Source organism: Oryx dammah, unplaced genomic scaffold (assembly GCF_014754425.2).
Source record: "Oryx dammah isolate SB20612 unplaced genomic scaffold, SCBI_Odam_1.1 HiC_scaffold_17, whole genome shotgun sequence".
Taxonomy (NCBI): domain Eukaryota; kingdom Metazoa; phylum Chordata; class Mammalia; order Artiodactyla; family Bovidae; genus Oryx; species Oryx dammah.
The window spans coordinates 45,720,390-45,741,321 of NW_024070201.1; the positions used below are offsets into that span (position 1 = coordinate 45,720,390).

The 20,932-nt window shown below is 44.9% G+C and overlaps 1 protein-coding gene across 10 annotated transcripts in view; it reads left to right on the forward strand.

The window, feature by feature from the left end:
• The window catches only part of FHIP1B (FHF complex subunit HOOK interacting protein 1B), a 33,850-nt gene that overhangs the window by 4,070 nt on the left and 8,848 nt on the right, over positions 1 to 20,932 (forward strand). For 3 of the 10 annotated variants that reach the window (XM_040258533.1, XM_040258532.1, XM_040258535.1), the window contains 10 exons: positions 8,606 to 8,934; positions 9,064 to 9,702; positions 10,057 to 10,215; positions 10,409 to 10,495; positions 10,702 to 10,902; positions 14,667 to 14,746; positions 14,958 to 15,163; positions 15,556 to 16,335; positions 18,793 to 18,971; positions 19,131 to 19,293. In XM_040258533.1, the coding sequence (XP_040114467.1) occupies positions 8,797 to 8,934; positions 9,064 to 9,702; positions 10,057 to 10,215; positions 10,409 to 10,495; positions 10,702 to 10,902; positions 14,667 to 14,746; positions 14,958 to 15,163; positions 15,556 to 16,335; positions 18,793 to 18,971; positions 19,131 to 19,293 (2,632 nt within the window). In that variant the 5' untranslated portion in view covers positions 8,606 to 8,796. Of the gene's footprint in view, positions 1 to 4,028; positions 4,536 to 8,041; positions 8,935 to 9,063; positions 9,703 to 10,056; positions 10,216 to 10,408; positions 10,496 to 10,701; positions 10,903 to 14,666; positions 14,747 to 14,957; positions 15,164 to 15,555; positions 16,336 to 18,792; positions 18,995 to 19,130; positions 19,294 to 20,932 lie in introns of those variants that run through there. The other 7 variants (XM_040258536.1, XR_005724189.1, XR_005724190.1 and 4 more) reach the window with 7 other exon arrangements.

The following is a 20,932-nucleotide window of genomic DNA, read 5'->3' on the forward strand; positions in this document are numbered from 1 at the left end:
CACTTTTTCCTGTACAGCAAAATGAATCAGCCATACATAAATCCCCTCTTTTTGAATTTCCTTTCCATTTAGGTCACCATAGAGCAGTAAGGAGAGTTCCCTGTGCCATAGAGTAGATTCTCATTAGTTATCTATTTTATACGTAGTAGTATATATATCAGACTTGCTCTTTTCTAATCCGTCCCTGGAGTGATCTTTCTAAAAATACAAATTTAATCATGGCGCTCTTACACTTAAAAATTTTGGCTCTTTGTCTTCTGTAGGATAACATCCAAATTCCTTAATATGGCATCATTTGGCCTCGACTCATGTCTAGCCTCCTCTCCTGCCACTCTCGACTCTCTGTTCTAGCTTGAATAAATTGTTCACAGCTCCCTAGCAAACATGGGACTTTTCTGAGCCTTGAAATCTTTATAATTTCTCCTTTCTCTTCTACGAATGCCTTTTCTTCTCTGCCCAGTGAACTTTCCTCATCCATTAGGATCTGGTTCAGTTGCACCTCCTCTTTGCCTTCTTTGTCACCCTCTCTCACAAGAGGGTGGAGAAAGCCATGTGCAACATGGGATTTACTTTGGTAAGGGGAGTCAACATGTGATGGAGTTCACATTGTGAGTTATGAGGGCTCTGCTGGAGTCAGGTGGGGAGATGCCTGCAAGAAGCAGAGGTGGTACTGGGGAGAGGAGGAGTGAGCTGGGACCATACACTGATATCCCATTTGTTTTATGGGTACAGGCTGAGCGATAGACAAGCAGAGAGGATATGTGTAATCTGAGCTCTAGATTGCAGGCTCTTATGAGGTGGGGTTTGTTTGTTTTTTCCTTTTGTATTCCTATGAGGTTTTAATCAGATCTTCCCACTTTAAGCATCTAGGGTAACAGCACATGGCTGCCTCTTAGGTCAATAAGAGGCAGAGCCTAGGAAGAACCTTTGTAAGGGGATGAGAAGCCTTAGAACTTCACTGACCTGTTCTTAGAAGGTTGTTTGGTCTCCCTCTGTTAGCTGTAGGTGTTACAGGTGTATCCCTGCCCCCAGCTCTCTCCCTCTCTTTGCCTCACCCAGGGCAAAGGTTCATAAGTGAGGCTGAGCCACTTCCTGCCTTGTTCCTGCTGTTGGTGGACACCCTTGCTGAGTGTGCCTGTAAGTCTGAATTTGGGGCCTTATGGTGAGTGCTTGGCTCTGGCCATTTGGGAGGTCTGAAAGATCAGCTCCTTTTTTCCCTGTGACTGAGCTTGTAGGTGAATTTGGGAAGAGAGGTCTCCTTTTCTGTAGACTTTGCTATGGGAGGAAAGGGCACAGTCATAGGGTGGTGATTGCATTCTCTTCTTTGTCTTGTTCTGAACTTTTCAGGATTAACAGAGAGTGAGGGAGTCTTATATAGGTGACAGGAACACTGAACTTGTCTTTCTGTTAGGCTTTTGAAGTAGGTGAAGAGGGTCCAGGTTAAGTGTTAGCTTTTGAGTTCTGAGACACTGATTTAAGTGTGGTTCTTCTCTTTGAGGTCTTTGAAAATAAATGGGGGTGGAGTTGGGAGGGAAAGTCCTGGAGACCAGTTCCCCTTGCGTCTGTGAGTAGTGCTCTATGTTAGTCAAGCAGTGGAACAGACGTGGTGCCCCAGGTACATCACAAGGTAGAAGCTGTTTGTTAGTCTTTGGAATTAGGTTCTGGAAGCTGGAGGCAGTTTAGTTTTGGACACGTTAAAATCTTACTTTGCTAAGACTGGTTGCTTGGCCCTTCTTCAGCTCCCCTGGGGATTCAGTGTGAAGTGGTGAGGATGGAAGTGTCAGAGTAGGTTAGATCTCTCCTTTCTGTCAGAGATGAGGGCACCTTGGTCAGACAGGATCAGGAGATGGAAGTGGGAAGGAAAATGTCATTTATAGAGCACCTGGATTTCTACATAGGTTATCTTATTTAAATCTTAAGACAGTAACAGTATATATTTTATCCGGAATTTGTAGATGAGGAAACAGGCTCTGATGTGTGATTTATTTAAGGTCATGCAGTGGGAAAATGGTTGAGATTCAAACCTTTGTTTGAGGGACTCCAGAGTTCATGCTTTATTTACTACTTTGTGTTATTCTTGCTGGACCTTAAGGACCTCTATTCGTTTTCATACCTCAGATGAGGTATGTCTGAGGAAACTTTCTGTAACCAGTAATACTGTTGTATCAGTCAGGGTTCTTGAAGGTAGCAGATGGCACAAATTAGGTTTGGAAAGAATTTAATGATAAATGGGCTGTCATCCCTGACAGAAAGGAGAGATCTAACCTACTCTGACACTTCCATCCTCATCACCTCACACCGAATCCCCAGGGGAGCTGAAGAAGGGCCAAGCAACCAGTCTTAGCAAAGTAAGGTTTTAACGTGTCCCAAACTAAACTGCCTCCAGCTTCCAGAACCTAATTCCAAAGACTAACAAACAGCTTGTAAATATATACAAAGGCATGGGCAGAGTTTAAGGGAACTGACAAAGGATGATGCAGTATCCCAGGGCTAAGAATGTGACAAGTGACAGGTCTAGGAACAGGGGCTATTTCTTCCCAAGAATCACACTTGCTGGTTTTGCCTTCTCCAGCCCATGACTACTTGGGATCCTAAATACTAGGACAGACGCGTAAGTACTTTTTCTAGTGCATCCATGCTGGTGGTCCACAGTCAGTGTGGTTGTGTTTGATGGTTTATAGGAAACCGTGTGGGGAAGACTGAGTATCCATTCTGTGGCACTCCCGTTTTCTCCCCTCTGCTCTCTCCCTCACCCTGACTCTCTTGGGTGAGCGAGGGAGGGAAGAGTAGTTGGGTAGGGGGTGGTATTAGATACTAGCTTTCCTCTTTTCATTTTCAGATTTACCTGAAGTGGCACCCATCCTTTATCTTTTACTGTTTTCTTCCTTTCTCAGAGAGAGTGGTGTACTTCTTTTTCTCAGACTAGTACTATACTTGTTTTTTTGGTCAGTTATCACCTTCTGATTTATCCACAACCTGTTACTTTGTTCAGACTTCTTTTCCTCACTTGACAACTGCCCTTGAGGCCCCTCATCTGACTGGCTAAAATCAACTGACTATTTTTAGTTTTCATTATTTCATCTCTCTGTAGACTGTGCACTATGGACAACCTCCAGTTTCCCAAAACTTCCTTTCCTTGATTTCTTGATTATGGTTATTTCTGGGATTTCTCCTTCCATTTCTGGCTGCCTTCACTAGTCTTTTCTAAAGACTCCTCCTTTGCTTTTTTAAATCCTGGGATTCCCCAGGATGTCACTCTTGGCTCCTTTTGTGATTACTGGTCTTTTTGGATGATTCCATCCCCTTACTTAGCTTCATCCACTACGTATAAGCTGGTGACTCCTGGATTTATAGCTCTAGTCGTGATTTTACTCTTGAGCTTGAGTATAATTTCTTCTTGCTTTCTGGACATCGTGGATATCTTATTGGTGTCTAAAAACTTAACATGTCCAAAACTGTACCCATTCTCTTCTAAAACAGTTCCTTTGTTGCAGGTTCCTAGTCTTTAGTGGAATTACCTTTTACTCAGACTCGTATACTTCATATTAGGGTCTTCTGTCATCCTCCATTCATTTGGTAGATCTTATTACTTCTACTTCATGGTTAAGTTAAATCTGGAGGCTGATTATCTGCATTTGCATCCCATTCTTGCCACTTACCAACTGGATGGATGTGAGTCTGAGTGAACTTCGGGAGTTGGTGATGGACAGGAAGGCCTGGTGTGCTGCGATTCATGGGGTTGCAAAGAGTTGGACACGACTCAGCGACGGAACTGAACTGAACTGAGGCTTTGATTTCTTTGTGTGTAAAATGAAGATAATAATACATTTATGGTTTTTATTAGGCTTAAATGAGCAATAACATGCAGTGCTTAGAATGGAGACTGGCACATATAAGTGCTCAATATGTGCTAGCTATTATAATTTTTAAATTCAGCATCTTGTTCCACAAATGTTTTTGAATTTACTATGTTACTATGTTGGCATTGGAATTTCAAAGAAGAATGAATGATATGGTCTCTTTATTACAGGTGTAAACACTTTCATTATCACATGGGACATGCTGTGGGACATAGAGGTGAATCTCAGATTTACCTTTTCTAATTCTGCTCTTACGACTTTAGTTCATGCATTCCTTTTTTAAAATGGACCATTAAACAGATTCTTATAAATTGTCTACTGCCATTGGTCTCTCTCTACTCTACCTTGTACTGCTAGCTGACATAAAGGCAAATTTGATCTTACCATTTTCTTGTTTAAAAAGCTCCTTTATTCCAGGGTGTTCATAAATAAAACTCCTCAGCATGATGTTCAGTGATATTTATAACCTTCACCCATGTTTACCTTTTAACTTAACATTGTCCTTTCTTCTCTAAATAGTCTGTGTTTAAGCCACACCAAACTTGCAACTGTTCTTTAAATTTACTATGTTCTTTCACAGTGCTGTACTTTTGTACATAATGTTTTTAATATGAAGAAGACTTTTTCCCCTGCTCTCTTTGTGACCAGTATCTCATTGTTAAAGTTTTACTTCAGGTATCACCTCTTTTCTGGAATCCTCTTATAGTTTCCAGGCAGATTTAGTTTCTTTCTTTAGTGCCCTGATATTTTTATAAATACCTCTTTATAATATTTATTGAAGTTTTTGTTTATGCTCTCCCAACTGTTTTTATCCATCTTTGTATTTCCAGTGCTTCCTTAGCACAGTGCCCCAGTACTGGTATGATGTACACTAAATTAATCAATGAGTGGGCCCTGCCTGCTCTTTAGGACTGGCTCTTCCCATTGTGTCTTTTGGGAAAAAAAAGACTTATCTTTTGTTTTCAAGAAAGTTTGCTTAAGCAAGCAGAGTTGCTGCCTTTTAGTTGTGAGCAGATAGTGGTGAGAGACTGTGTATCTGGGTAGAAAGAGATGGTGGTTAATGTAACTGGAGGGCAAAGTGTGGGTCTGTTGGCAGGTCTCTGGGTTCCTTTAGGCCTTGTTGAGTATAACGAGGAAGTTGTGGATGGTTTTTTTCCTCTGAAGTTTTTATACTTGGGAGGTATTGTTGAGAGCCATTACTGCTTAGAGGGTGGTAGATGTGATGAAGAAGGAACTGTGAGTCATGGCTGAGGCCAACAGATGTTTACCACAATGGTATGGTCCCTCACCCAGAGCCAGACATCCTGGAGTGTGCAGTCAAGTAGACCTTAGGAAGTGTTACTACGAACAAAGCTAGTGGAAGTGATGGAATTCCAGCTGAGGTATTTAAAATCCTGAAAGAGGATGCTGTTAAAGTGTTGTACTCACTATGCCTGCAGATTTGAAAAACTTGGCAGTGGCCACAGGACTGGAAAAGGTCAGTTTTCATTCCAATCCCAAAGAGAGGCAATGTCAAATTCAAACTACCATATACTATACACATTTTACATGCTAGCAAAGTAATGCTCAAAATCCTTCAAGCTAGACTTCAACAGTACATGTGAACCGAAAACTTCAGATGTATAAGCTGGATTTAGATGTGGCAGAGAAACCAAAGATCAAATTGTGAACATCCGTTGGATCTTAGAAAAAGCAAGGGAATTCCAGAAAAATGTCTACTTCTGCTTCATTGACTATGCTGAAGCCTTTTACAGTGTGGATCACAACAAACTGGAAAATTCTTCAAGAGATGAGAATACCAGACCACCTTACCTGCCTCCTGATTACTCTGTATGCAGGACAAGAGACAACAGTTAGAACTGGACATGGAATAATGGCCTTGTTCAAAAATGGGAAAGGAGTATGTCAAGACTGTATATTGTTACCCTGCTTATTTAACTTATATATGCAGAGTATATCATACAAAATGCTGGGCTGGATGAATCACAAGCTGGAATCAAGACTCCTGGAATATCAACAACCTCAGATATGCAGATGATTCCACTCTAATGGCAGAAATGCAGGTCAGGAAGCAACAGTTAGAACTGGACATAGAACAACAGACTGGTTCCAAATAGGAAAAGGAGTATGTCAAGGCTGTATATTGTCACGCTGCTTATTTAACTTATATGCTGAGTACATCATGAGAAACGCTGGACTGGAAGAAACACAAGCTGGAATCAAGATTGCTGGGAGAAATATCAATAACCTCAGATATGCAGATGACACCACCCTTATGGCAGAAAGTGAAGAGGAACTAAAAAGCCTCTTGATGAAAGTGAAAGAGGAGAGCGAAAAAGTTGGCTTAAAGCTCAACATTCAGAAAACTAAGATCATGGCATCCGGTCCCGTCACTTCATGGGAAATAGATGGGGAAACAGAAACAGTGTCAGACTTTATTTTTTTGGGCTCCAAAATCACTGCAGATGGTGACTGCAGCCATGAAAGTAAAAGACGCTTACTCCTTGGAAGAAAAGTTATGACCAACCTAGATAGTATATTCAAGAGCAGAGACATTACTTTGCCGACTAAGGTCTGTCTAGTCAAGGCTATGGTTTTTCCTGTTATGTATGGATGTGAGAGTTGGACTATGAAGAAGGCAGAGTGCCGAAGAATTGATGCTTTTGAACTGTGGTGTTGGAGAAGACTCTTGAGAGTCCCTTGGACTGCAAGGAGATCCAACCAGTCCATTCTGAAGGAGATCAGCCCTGGGATTTCTTTGGAAGGACTGATGCTAAAGCTGAAGCTCCAGTACTTTGGCCACTTCATGCGAAGAGTTGACTCATTGGAAAGGACTCTGATGCTGGAAGGGATTGGGGGCAGGAGGAGAAGGGGACGACCAAGGATGAGATGGCTGGATGGCATCACCGACTCGATGGACGTGAGTCTGAGTGAACTCCGGGAGATGGTGATGGACAGGGAGGCCTGGCGTGCTGCAATTCATGGGGTCGCAAAGAGTCGGACATAACTGAGTGACTGAACTGAACTAAATTGAACTGAGGAGGAACTAAAGAGCCTTTTGATAAGGGTGAAAGAGGAGAGTGAAAAAGCTGGCTTAAAACTCAACACTCAACAAACTAAGATTAAGGCATCCAGTCCCATCACTTCATGGCAAAATAGATGGTGAGAAAGTGGACGCAGTGGCAGATTTTATGTTCTTGGACTCCAAAATCATTGCAGACTGTGACTGCAGTCACAAAATTAAAAGATTCTTGCTACTTGGAAGAAAAACTGACCAACCTAGACAGCATATTAAGAAACAGAGACATTACTTTGCTAACAAAGGTCTTTCTTGTCAAAGCTATGGTTTTTCCAGTAGTCTTGTATGGATGTGGTGGCAGAGGATGAGATAGTTGGATGGCATCACCAACTCAGTGGACTTGAGTTTGAGCAAACTTTGAGAAAGAGTGAAAAACAGGGAAGCATGGCATGTTGCAGTCCATGGGGTCACAAAAAGTCGGACACGACTTAGTGACTGAACAACACCCTCTCTAATGAGGGTGTTGTCTCACGTCCCCAGGAGTGAATGTTGAATGCATCTGACAGGAGTGGGTATATGTGTGTTTATGGGAGTGTATCCTTGTATTTTTTTCTAGAATTAAAATTCTTTTGCTTTTTTGATTGGTTCTGAATTTTTACCTCTTAAGATTATTCAGCAAGTTAAAGATCTGTTTGTGTATTTCCTATTGGGTGGGCTTCTAGGGAGGGACCTGTAATAGAAAAAGGTTTCTTCCTCAGAAGTCCCAGAGGGCTAGAGTCAGATCTAGACTGGATTTCTTGATAGTTCATTGTTTGTTCGTTCATTCATTTATTCATTCATTCACTTGAGCATCTATACATTCAGCAAAAAATTTATTGATCTCTAGGTACTGGGGATGCAACAGAGAAACCTTGTCTTCAGTGAGCTTACATTGTAGTAGGGAAGATAGATAAATGAATAGACCAATAAATATTTTCAGAAAATAAAGAAGTTGCGCAGAAGAAAGAGGGATTAGAAAGCTAGAGAGTGAAGGTGGGAAAATGCAGTTTTGATAGAATTGTTAAGTAAGTCCTCTTTGAGGAAATTGCATTTGGAAAGAACTGAGTGATGTGAACAATGTGAAGATCAGGAAAAGTGCATTCCAGACAGAGGAAAGAGCTAGAAAGGCTCCTGTGAGTAAAGTATGAGTGAGAAGGGGCGTGTAGGAAGTTATACAGATTACATTAGATAGTGCCCTAGAGGCCAAGGTAAAGGACTTGGATTATTACCACTGTGATAGGGAGTCATTGAAAGGTTTTCAGCAGAGGAGAGATGTAGTATAATTCATGTTTTAAAACTCTGGTTGCTGTGTGGGGAATAGATTCTCAGAGGGCTAAGACGAGGCATGAAGACCAGATTGGAAGCTGTTGCAATAGTGAGGCATGTTTGGAGGGTATAGATTATAGGCTGATGAACTGGATATTGGAGGTAATAACAAGAAGAAAGAAGGATGATGCCCAGGTATTTGACCTGAGCAAGTAGGTGAATATTGCTATCAATTATTAAGGTGGAGAAGGCTGGGGAAGTAAGGTTTGGTGTTGGAATGAGTTCTGTTTTACATGTGTTGAATTTAAAGTGCTGATTGTGTGTGTGGTTTTCAGTGGAGTGGTGGTTCTGAGTTCTTCCTGGTGGGTGGTAGAAAGAGGCAAACTTCTTTTAACCTCTCTGTTCTTTCTCTTTGAATTAGATTCGTAGGTCTGGATTGGGTAGTGACCTCTGGGCTCACTATTCCAGCCTGGTGCATCTTCTGGCTGCATGGACAGCTGTTGGCTCCTACAGACCGGATGAAGCAGACTAGAGACACAAGTGGAGAAAACCTCCAGCTGGCAAGTTCTCAGAGTGTGACTCTCTGGCCGCTGGCCCTGCCCAGCCTGCCTCATGGAGAGGATGAACTGGCTGAGCAGACTGGCCTCCCGGGGCCCTGGGCACCGTGTACCACAGGGGGCCAGTCTGCAGACCCCTGTCATGGCTGACCCTGAGACTTGCCTCATGGTCTTCAAGAATCACTGGTCCCAGGTAGGAGACTGTATGCCAAAGGGCCCAGTCTGCTACCTGCCTGAGTCCCTCTAAATTTCTGTGTTCTCTCACCTTGTCATCTAGTCACCATATCTTAGATTCCTTCTCTTATCTGTCCTGATTCCCCAGGTGGTGCGAATCCTGGAACGGCAAGGCCCTCGGGCAGCTCCTGGGGGTGCTGATGATCTCAGTGCCGTGCGCAACCATACTTACCAGATGCTGACACTCCTGGCAGAGGATCGCTCAGTGCCCTTGGTCCCCACAGCTCCTGGGCCCCTGCTTGAGTTTGCTCTGCGTGAGGATCTGCTAACCCGTGTGTTGACATGGCAGCTTCAATGGGATGAGCTTGGGGATGGGGTTGAGGAACGGCGGGCTGAGCAACTGAAACTCTTTGAGATGCTAGTGAGCGAAGCTCGCCAGCCCCTCTTGCGGCATGGTCCAGTTCGTGAGGCTCTACTGATCTTGCTGGATGCCTGTGGCCGCCCTGTGCCCAGTAGTCCAGCACTGGATGAAGGCCTGGTGCTACTTCTCAGCCAGCTGTGCGTGTGTCTGGCCCGGGAGCCTTCATTGCTCGAGTTCTTCCTGCAGCCACCTCCTGAACCTGGAGCTGCTCCCCGTCTTCTCCTCTTTTCTCGCCTTGTCCCTTTTGTCCATCGAGAGGGCACCCTGGGCCAGCAGGCCCGCGACGCCCTACTCCTGCTCATGGCTCTATCAGCTGGAAGTCCCACTGTGGGCCGCTACATCGCAGATCACTCTTACTTCTGCCCGGTCAGCACCTCCTGGGATGGGTGTAGGGTATGGTGTAGGCACCTTCCTGCTTAGGAGGTGTGGAGGGGCTATGCACCGGGGCCCTCTCCTTTAGCAGGTAGCCCCCTGGGTTTGAATGCAACACCTGGAATTGGGGTGGGGATGAAACTTGGGCTTATGGGGATAAGGCAAGTATGAAGGCTTTTCATGGGCCAGAGTTCCCAGGTGATGTCTTGGCACCTTGGGTAACTAAATATCTGCTCTGGTGATAGCTTTTATCCCTGCTCCCATAAAAACTCTGGGTTAATAGTTCCCTGTTTCCATTTTTTATATTGTCTGTGTCTTTGGTAACCTGTCCTTGGGGATGGCCCCCAGGTGCTGGCCACAGGGCTGAGTGCCCTGTACTCGTCACTGCCCCGAAAGATTGAAGTTCCAGGGGATGATTGGCACTGCCTGCGACGGGAGGACTGGCTTGGAGTGCCAGCCCTTGCGCTCTTCATGAGTTCTCTAGAGTTCTGCAATGCAGTCATTCAGGTGGGATTGGGGTTCCCAGGAGCTCTGGCCCTTGCTCATTCTGGGGAAATGGGGTGGGAGAAGGTGTAATCTCTGGAGTTCTGATTTTCTTTCAGCTTGAGGGGAGGGTGCATATACATATGCTAACATTTTGCTCCCTTTCTGACAGTAGCCCCCTTCAAAATGCTCTGTCCTCTCTTTTGTACCCATACAGGTGGCTCATCCTCTGGTGCAAAAGCAGCTGGTTGATTATATCCATAATGGGTTCCTGGTGCCAGTCATGGGCCCTGCCCTGCACAAGGTGAGAGTCATGGTGGCAAGGCAGATTAAGGGATTAGGCTGAGGAGTGGTTACCTCAATGCCAAGACCAGTGTGGGTGGCAGTGGGCAGGGTACTCCTCCCTTTTTCCCTGTCTGCTCCTGGTACCTCCTTAGAACTTAGGGAAAATGGCTTTGTGTATGTGTGGGGAAACCCTAAATTTCCAAACTTTACCTTCCCTTCGTTCAGACCTCTGTGGAGGAGATGATCGCCAGTACCGCCTATCTGGAACTTTTCCTACGGAGTATTTCAGAGCCCGCCTTGCTCCGTACCTTCCTGCGATTCCTGCTGTTACACCGGCATGACACGCACACCATCCTTGACACCCTTGTTGCCCGTATTGGCAGCAACTCCCGGGTATGGCTCCTACCTCTGTCCTGGCTTACCTGGGTGAGCCATCTCCTCTCTCCAACCTTTGTTCTGGGAGGGTGTTCCTGCCCTTCTTTGGCCTTTGTCTCCAGTAATCACTTCAAAGTTAGGTGGCATTTTCTTTCTAGTATTAAACTTTTAACTATTTTGGGGACATTTTCAACATGCTTCCCTGCTTTTGTAATATCTGGATCTACATAGGATAGTTATATTTTCTGAATGACTTTGGCTACTCATGGCTATAGGTTTTGCCATTGTGCAGCACTTGTAATATGGCATTGACCTGAGATTCTCTCAGCTGTGTAGTGCTCTGTGGCTTGTTGTGGGTGACTCGAGATCACCTCTTCAGGCTTTGAGCCTGCTTTATAACTAGTGTGTTTATCTGTTCTTCCTTTTGAATTTGCTGTATCTGAACTGCTGTAACTTGGGGCACCCATCTGCCCACCTACTTAGTAACATTCCTTCCTCTTGAAGGTTTTGATTGAATGTTCACTGTGTTCACTATACTGGTCTCTGGTACTGAGGATATAATGGTAAGCAGTGGTTGCTGACTTCATGGAGCTTCCTTCATAGAGGAGGTAGATAAGCAAACACATAACTGAAATAATCGAAAGTTGAGATCATTTTTATAAAAAACAGGCTGCTTAGAAAACAGAGAGTGAAAGTGATAGTCACTCAGTTGTATCCAAGTCTCATGGACTGTAGCCTGCCAGCCCCTCTCTCCTTGAAATTTTCTAGGCAAGAATACTGGAGTGAGTTACCATTCCCTTTTCCAGGGGATCTTCCTGACCCAGGGATCAAACCCAGGATTAAAATGTGAAAATGTGTTGGCAGGTGGATTCTTTACCATCTAAGCCAGTAGGGTAATCAAAAAACCTCTCAGAGGAGATGACATTGAACTGAGACCTAAAGGTCATGAGGGACCTAGCCTACTAAAGAGCAAGCGGAAGAACAGTCTAGGCAGAGGGAGCAGTGCTTGCAAAGGACACAAGTAGGGGAGAGGAAATGAAATGTATTTGAGGAGATAAAAGACCAGTGTGATTGGAGGTGTAGTGAGCATGGGGAAGAAAGGAGGGAGAGGTGGGTGCATGGCTTTGTAGACCATGGTAAGGAGGTTAGATTTTAACCAATAGAAATACATATAAAATAGGAGTAAATTGTTTCTAAGTAGTAAAGACCTCCTGTCCTTCTGGGGGAAATAAAGCTTTTGTTTAGCCATGCACTTTATGGCATTTATTTTGGCTCTATCACCATTTTTATTTCCTTCTTTTATTATAAATAATTGAAGTTCTCTGGGTCTTTGTGTTGGAAATAGAAGTTCTTGGATCACTAAGGGTTCTGGAAAGTTGTTCCAGTTCACTGAGATACCTGATAGTAGGGTTTGAGGTAGGTAAGATTTCTGGATAGCTATGTTTTGTATACTTGATATTCTCCTGAATAGCTAAGTTTAGGGTATGTGTGAGATTTTTATACTGACTCTGATTTGACCAGAGTTTCTGAACCAAGTGTACAGCCTAAAATTTGAAAATGACAATAACTACAACAACAGATTCTAAGCTCTGCCTTCGGTCTCCTGAGTTACATTCTTTGGAAGTAGGCCCAAGGCATGTGAACTTTTATAAATACTCCAAAGTGTAAGTATGATACATGCCTTAGCTTAAGAATTATTGGCACAAACCAGTAGGAAATAGTTGCCAAAGCTTTAATTTTACAAAGATATTGAAAAAGTTTTATTTTTAATTATGCTGAAGTTCGACCATTGTCTTAAATCTATTTGGTCTCATAGAATGTCCTGTTCATGTTTTGAGAATGTTGATTTCCTTCCTAGGGTTGATATATATATATATATATTTTTTTTTTTTCCTTGTGTTGGGCTCTGTCCATCTTGTTTTTGTCTTAATCTTACCCTAACTTCTTTGATTCTCCCTCAGTGTCTTTAGTCTTCAGCACATATTTCTCTTAGTATTGCATTTGGTCCTCTGGTTTCAGGAGGCTTTCGTGGTCTTTGGGTATTTATTCTTGGCTCTCTGTTCTTGGAGGAACCAAATCTATTCTGATTTCAGGATTCCCATGGTAAACATGCAGGTGCTTTCCCTTTCCTCTGTTTGGCCCTTTTAAGATTGATTCTATTGGTCTGACTTTGTAACCACTATAGCCTGACTTTCATGGCTTAACGTGAGTAATGCTGGCTAGCTAGTCTGAGTACCTGAGTATCTGTATTAATTTCCTATTGCTGTCATAACAAACTATCACAAACATAATGGCTTAAAACAACACAAATTTATTACCTTACCATTCTATAGGTCATGTATCTGGTTCTGACCTTCCCCTACTAAAATCAAAATGTCAGCGGGGCTGCGTCTTTTCTGGAGGCCCCAGGAGAAAATCCATTTCCTTGATCATTTTAGTCCTTGGTCATATTTACTTAATTGTAGTTAAAGGACTGAGATTACTATTTTCTTGCTGGCTGTCAGCTGGGAACCATTCCCAGCTTCTAGAGACCAGCTAAATCCTTGACTTATGACTCCTTCCACCTTCAAAACCATCAGTGGTGGATGGAGTCCCTCTCACGGTTCAAATCTCTTTTTGACCCAACTAGAAAATATTCTTTGCTTTTAAAGACTCGTGTGATTTAATTGGGCCCCTCTGGATAATCCAGGCTACTCTCCTCAATTTAAATTCCTTAATAACGTTAATCTTGCCTGCAAAGTCCCTTTTGCCATGTAAGGTAAAAAGGTACAAGATCTGGAGATTAGGATGTGTACATCTTTGAGGGGCCATTTTTCTACCTACCACACAATCTTTAATGAGTCTGAGTGTTTTCATTAAAATTCATGTTTTAATGAGTCTGAGTGCTAGTTAAGATGGTCATTTAGGGTAAATATTCATGCTGACTAAAATGTGAACTGCTATCTTATCTCTTTCCCACCGTGACTGGCTTTTAACTTCCCCTCAGTCATTTGGTAAATGATGAACACCTAGACTGGGGAGGTAGTGCCCTAGACTAATACCCAGTATTTGTCTTTGAGGAGCTCAAGGTATACTTGTCATAAGGGAAGTATGGAGACAGCACTTGGGGATTCAGCAGAGGAAGGGAGAACTTACATGTGTCTGCTGTCTTTGCCTAGCTGGAGGTGAACCACTCTTATTGCTTTTCTAAAACAAAAGATTTCCCTTGTTCTGGACCCACCTATTTTTTCCTTTTCCTGTCAGCTGCCCTTGAACTTTTCTTTATCCCACCTTCTCCGAGAGACACTGGTATTGGAGAGGTGACTCACACTCCATGTTCACAGCCCCACCCACTTCCCAGCTGGGATTCTTCCAGGTTCCCTCTGGTTTCTTGCTGGTAGGCATTCAGTTACTACGCTGCTACAGTCTGCTGACTGGCATTCACATAGTTATCATGTTGTGTTGTCTCCTGTTAGACATTCACTCAGTCCCAGTATTTCCTGGGGTCTCTTCATGGGTATTCCTTCCATTTAAGTGTTGTTAGAATCTCTGTTGCCAGGTATATATAGCCAGAGTTTGATGACAAGTATGTGGTCTATAGAAATGCATTAAATCTGGCACATGGTTTGTTCCTATCTATAAATAATGAAGTCTTGACCGCAAAGATAGTGTAATTATTTATTTAATATTTGAATGATTGTTACATGCCAGGCCCTGTGCCATTGTTGTTTTAGGAGTGGTTGGTTGGGCCTCAGGTTGTAGGGGCGGTTCCCATTTGTTAAACATCTTGGAGGGCTGAGAGCTCTTACAGTGACTTATCTTCCTCGTCCCCCCAGCTCTGCATGGTGTCTTTGAGTCTCTTCAGGACCCTTCTGAACCTCAGCTGTGAGGATGTCCTGCTGCAGCTGGTTCTCAGGTAGCTGTCGGGGCAGGGCTGAGGGACGGCTGATCCTGAACCTTCAGGGCTGTTGGTGCCTTGTGCACTGCTCGGGTGATGGGTTGCATGGGGGTTGCTTGTGCGTGTCCTCTTGAAACCTGGCTTAGCCATGTAGTTCCACTGATGTTCTCCCAAACCCTGTCCTTCCTTCCTTCCTGATCTATCCTTTCTTTTCTACTGTCTTTCCCAGGTATCTTGTCCCGTGTAACCATGTGATGCTGAGCCAGAAGCCGGCTGTGCGTGATGTGGACCTGTATGGACGAGCCGCAGACAAGTTTCTCTCCCTAATCCCACGCTGTTGTCGGCACCGTGCCTCCAGCCCACCTCGTCCAGAGCATGCCTCGTGGGCACGAGGTGGGCCTAGCAGAGAGGCAGGGAGAAGGGAGGACACAACGGGTATGGCCTGGGTCCTGGGGGAGCCTAGGAAGAAGGCGGGGCCGGGGTGGAAGGAGGGAGGTGGCCGTGAGTGGCATTCCGTCTTTAGGGAAGTTGGTGAGAGGTGTTGGAGAGTGGACCATTAACTCTACCAGAGAAGTGTAGCTTCTGAGCAGAGCTGTCCTTTTCTTCACTCTGGTCATGCTCTTCTGTTTCTGTTGTTTTCGTGGTGATGGTGGTGGGGGAGGGTGTTGAATGAGGAAAAGCTTAATTTGAGTGGTGGAGAGTCAGCTGTCCGAATCAGTCACATTTCTGCTGCTCTGTTGCCTTCTCTTGTAGTTACCCATGGTGTGTCATCCCTCCTCCTGCACCTCTGTCTCTTTGATGCCTCTTATGTTTTTTCCCCTTGGCAGGCCCTGGAAGCCCAAATGTTGACTCCTCTTCTGTGGTGACGGTACCCCGGCCCTCCACACCGTCTCGTCTAGCCTTCTTCCTGCGACAGCAGAGCCTGGGTGGCTCCGAGTCCCCAGCCCCAGCCCCTCGCTCACCAGGGCTTGCTACATCCCCAGCCTCCAGCCCTGGCCGCCGGCCCAGCCCTGTGGAGGAGCCTGGTGAGCTGGAAGACAATTACCTGGAGTATCTGCGTGAGGCGCGCCGTGGTGTGGACCGCTGTGTCCAAGCCTGCCGTACCTGGTCTGCCCCCTATGATGGCGAGCGGCCCCCTCCTGAGCCCAGTCCTGTTGGCTCCCGGACTAAGAAACGCAGCCTACTGCCTGAGGAGGGCAGGGACAATGCAGGGGAAGGGGAGGAGGAAGAGCTGGGGAGTGGGGGGCTGGCTGGGGGTGCACGGGAAAGCCTTGGCCACCTGCCCCCTCCCCAGCTCAATGGGCTGCCAGGACCATGGCCTGAGGGGGCCAAGAAGGTTCGTCGGGTGCCAAAGGAGGGAGCTGGGGAACCACTGGAGGATACCTCTGAGGGCATGGCAGGACTAGAGGGCTTTGGGCAGGAGCTTCGGGAGCTGGAGGTGGCATTGAGCAATGGAGGTGCTGGCTCTGAGCCCCCTCTAGAGCCTTCACTACCTCTTGAGGAGGAGGAGGCCTACGAGAGCTTCACCTGTTCCCCTGAGCCCCCTGGCCCCTTCCTCAGCAGCCCTTTGCGGACTCTCAACCAGCTGCCAAGCCAGCCCTTCACTGGTAAGCTACTTAGCCTAGGTCTTCTCCTTTGTGTACTCTTTGCATGTTCTCGACCTGTTTGTGCTAGTTTCTGAGACTTCTTGGCCATGTCATTCCTGTGTACTTGCCTAGCTCCTCTTCCATTTTGCTTGGGTCCCCTTCAGATACATATCATGTCATACTTGTGTCTCTGTGTCTGTCTGTACATCTTCCATGCTTGTGCTGGTTTGAGTATTGACTTTTGTCTAAGCCTTTTATGTCTGTCCTATGTGCATGTTCCAGCTCTTTCTCAGTCTGGCCGTTTCCTGGGATGTGTGATCAGGATATTTTGTGTTTGGTGTTTCCTGGTAAATCACAGCGATACATCTGAACCATGTGGAAGACATGTGCTGTCCTGTTTGTGAGGCACCTGTGAATCATGCTGTTCCATGCTGTTCCCACCAGTGTATCTGTCTGGGTGTGGGTCTCCTGTCAGCAATTCTGTGGCCCACAGTCAGCTCTCTGATGTAGTTTCCTTCTTCAGCCCTGGCCTCCTTTCTCCCAGCCTCTTTAGAGAAGGGCTCAGTTTCAAGTTGTTCCTGTTCCCTATCCTTGTACTTTGCCCTGACTGCTTGGTAAGCCTTTCTAAGGGTTTATGGTTAGTGGTAAGAATTGCAGCAGATAGAGTGAAATACCTCTGTCTGGGTAAATTAGATCAATGACACACTGCTATCAGGGAAAATGACAATGCTGGCCTTGACCCCCTCAGTTAAGTTCTTTTGGTTTCTTCCAAAAGAAGGGTTAGACCTGGCCTGAGTTGCTGGGCTAACTGCATTTTGTTTTTGTTTGACCCTGCTTTACCCAGCCCAGCCTGCACCTGGCTCTTGTCCCTCCTCTACATACCATCCTGGGGGTTGTTGGGGAGACACTTCTGGGAAGCTGTGTAGTGATTTGGACTAGACATTCCTTGAGTTAGTGTCCCTTCTATGTCTTTGATGCATGTAAATCAGTTACTATGATGCTGGTATATTGTGAGAACTCAGCCTGTGGTAGTTTAGGATTATTATCTTGGGCACAGGGCAGATAATAGTTGACCAAGGCACCACATGTCTTCTTGTTGCTTGTAGTCAGGTTATTGTACATTGATCAGTACAATCAGTATATGTTTGAACTGGGCCCGGAGTATACTGCCATGCTGCTTGTACATCATCAGGCCTTTTGCTCTGGAGTAATAACAACTCTTGCAGACTACAGAGAATAGGTGTATTCATTTACTTAGCCTCTGCTTTGCTCTTTCCTTTTCTATGCCACTAGAAGGTGGTGTGCAGGTTTTACCACTTTCTTGAAGTGTTAACTGAAGCTCTCTGTCTTTTTTCTTCTTCATAAATTCATCTGAGCTTTTTGTCTTGCAAAAAAGTCCCCTGGAGATGATAAGGGGTATCTTAGGACCTTGCTAAACCAAGAGTTGATTTAGAGCTAAGGCTAGTCATATGTGTGTGGAGTGAAGACTGTTCTAGGATCTTTTTCAGGATTCAGTGTCTTTTGCCCTTCATTGTTCTCCTGGCTTAATTCCTAGGGCATAGGCACAGTCCCTTTCCCCTACAAATCCCTGACCAGACAGACTGTGATGGTTCTACTGCACTAGTGTGGGTGATCTGGCTCAGTTGAGGCCAATTCTTCTAGAAGGTCATTCTAATCCCTTCTGCTAGTCTCTTTTCCACCAGAGTCTGTCCTGGATCAGTTTTCTCTGGCCCTGAACCTGCTCTTTTTTCCTGCAGATTCTATCTTAACCATTTTCGTTCCCAGTTCTTGAACAGACCTGATTATTTCTTTGGTTCTCCAAAGATTTCTCTCCTTTTAAGTTGATCAATATAGTCACCTTCTTTGCCTTCATTATGCTTTCTTGTGGCTTTATTTCTGACTTAAGGTCTAGTGTTATTCTCTGTCTTGTGTGTAACTTGATTTCTTCTTTTGGTTCTAATCACTTACTTGTTCTTTCTTCAGTTGTTCTCTTGGGTGAAGCTTTTTAAAAAACTGAGAAATATCATATAGCTTATAGTTATTATTGAATACTTAAAATTTGCTAGATTTTGACCTAAATGCTGTGTATCAGTCTCTCTTTGATCCTCTTAATAACCTTGTGATGTGGGTGTTTTTCTTATTTTAACAAGTAGGAAACTGTGCTTGGAGAGTTTTGATTCATCTAGTAATTTTACTAGTAAACGGTAGAACTCAAATTTCATCAAGTCTGTCTAATTCCAGAGCCTGTGGTCTGGCTCTTCAGCTAGAATGTGTATAAAGCTGGCATCTGGCCCTCTTGTGGGTCCATGTAGTGTCTGCCATTTTATCTTGTCCAGAATAGGTGTTCATAGGATATTTAAACATTCCCAGAGTCTGAAATACAAATAACTTTCACCTAGTGGGGGATCTCGTTTTGGGGAGGAATGTGTGTGATGTGCACTGTGTTCAGGCCTTGTATCCTTGTGCCCACCTCCCCAGGCCCCTTCATGGCTGTGCTCTTTGCCAAACTCGAGAATATGCTGCAGAACTCCGTCTATGTCAACTTCCTGCTGACGGGGCTGGTGGCCCAGCTGGCCTGTCACCCCCAGCCCCTGCTCCGCTCTTTCCTGCTCAACACCAACATGGTCTTCCAGCCCAGTGTCAAGTCCCTGCTGCAGGTGTGCGATGCATGCGTGCATGGGTGCGTCCAGGCTCCACAGTGGGCCAGGCCCACAGGTGGAGTGGCCCTGGGGGTGCTGGGAGCAGGCCCGGTGGGGCTAGAAAGGACTGTGTCAGTCTGCAGCCACCCAGAAATGTCATGAAGTTGTGCTTCATAGGTGCTGGGCTCTGTGAAGAATAAGATTGAGAGCTTTGCAGCCTCCCAGGAGGACTTCCCAGCACTGCTATCCAAAGCCAAGAAGTACCTCATTGCCCGTGGCAAGTTGGACTGGACCGAGGGCCCTGCAGCAGGACCTGCTACCCGCCGATCTGATTCCCTAGGTGAGGTCTACTCTGCCACCGCCTCCCCATCCTCCCTAGGCAACTAACTAGCTCAGGTTAATTGAATTCTTATTAAGGTTGAAACCTTGTGGTGGGAACTGGAGAGTTGCAGAGAGTAGAATCTTGATTTTGTCTTCAAGTTTCTGGTCAGAGGAAAAATAGTTATGTCCACTGAGAACCAAATCAACAGTACCAGCAAAAACTACTCTAGAAGCTGGGGACGGGCAAGGGGACAGAATAGTTTCTAGGTTGAGATTTTTTTTTTTTTTTTTTTAGGTTGCAATATTGTTAAAGCTTGGTAAAGGATATGACATTTGACGCGGGTCTTGAGAGACGGGTAGGACTTGGATGGCAAAGGAGTGGGATGCCTATTATTTGTTCAGGAGATAGCATGAACTGTTTAGCTGGAGCAGGGAATTTGGAAGGTGGTGGAACAGTTGGTAGTAAGGCTGGGAAGATTTCGTCACAGCAGAAGGTTCTCAGAGTTGAAGTTGGGATGGGTGGAAGTTGTAAACTTTTAGGCAGTGAGATACCAATTGGAGATTCTATATGTGGGAGTGGAGAGATAAGTATGTAAGTTCATGTGCTAGGTGCCTTGGAGTTAGGAGAAGATGGAGTCAGAAGAACAATCAGGAAGCGTCTGCCATAATGCAGATGTGACCTGTGAGGCTTGAATTAGAACACTAGAAATAGGAAGAATTTGATAAGGTGGAAGTGGGAAAGAAGTATTGGCAGAGTTTGGTGAGTAGTTGTGAGGTATAAGGAAGAAGGAAGAGTTATATATGATGTTTTAAATTTAGATCTTTTATCAGCAAGTATCTGAGTGCTTGAGCTTCCCAGGTGGTGCTAGTGGTAGAGAACCTGCCTACCAATGCAGGGGGCATAAGACATGCGAGTTTGATCCGTGGGTCGGAAAGATCCCCTGAAGGAGGTATGGCAATCTACTCCAGTATTCCTGCCTGGAGAATCCCTTGGACAGAGGAGCCTGGTGGGCTACAGTTCATAGAGTTGCAAAGAGTTGGACGTGATTGAAGTGACTTAGCACACAGTACATCTGAGTGCTTGCCATGTGGTGATGTCTTTGGTACAGGGGACTCATGGAGGTACAAGATGAGATCTTTACTTTCAAAAAGCTGATAATCTAGATGGGGACTAGAGGATTGTCATAACTGAGGGAGCAAGGTCCCAAAGGTGGTGGAAGTAAGTAGGATCCAGAGTACCAGGGAAATTTTTTTTCCCCTTTCAAAGGAGGAAATGATATGTACCAGTGGAGTTTTGAGATGTAGAGGAAATTTTAGAGAATTGAAGTCATCCTTTATTTGCTAATCAAAGTAGGAAGCAGAATAACACGCTGAGCAAGAAAGAAGAGGTGAGATGAGGGCTTTCAGAGGAAAGTGTGTAGGTTGGGAAGAGTACCAGGAGGGTTATTATATAGCTGTGAAGGCCCAGTTGAAGTTTTTTAGCATGATTTCCTAATGGTCTAGTGCCAGGAAGTAATCTTGCTTCCACAGTTCTGGTACTATGTTCACTGTGGAGGGGTCCAGAGATATAGAGGTAAATAAGACAGAGTACAAGCCCTTAAACTCACAGATTAATGCTTGAGGAGAAGACATGAGAACAAGTTATTGAAATGCAATGT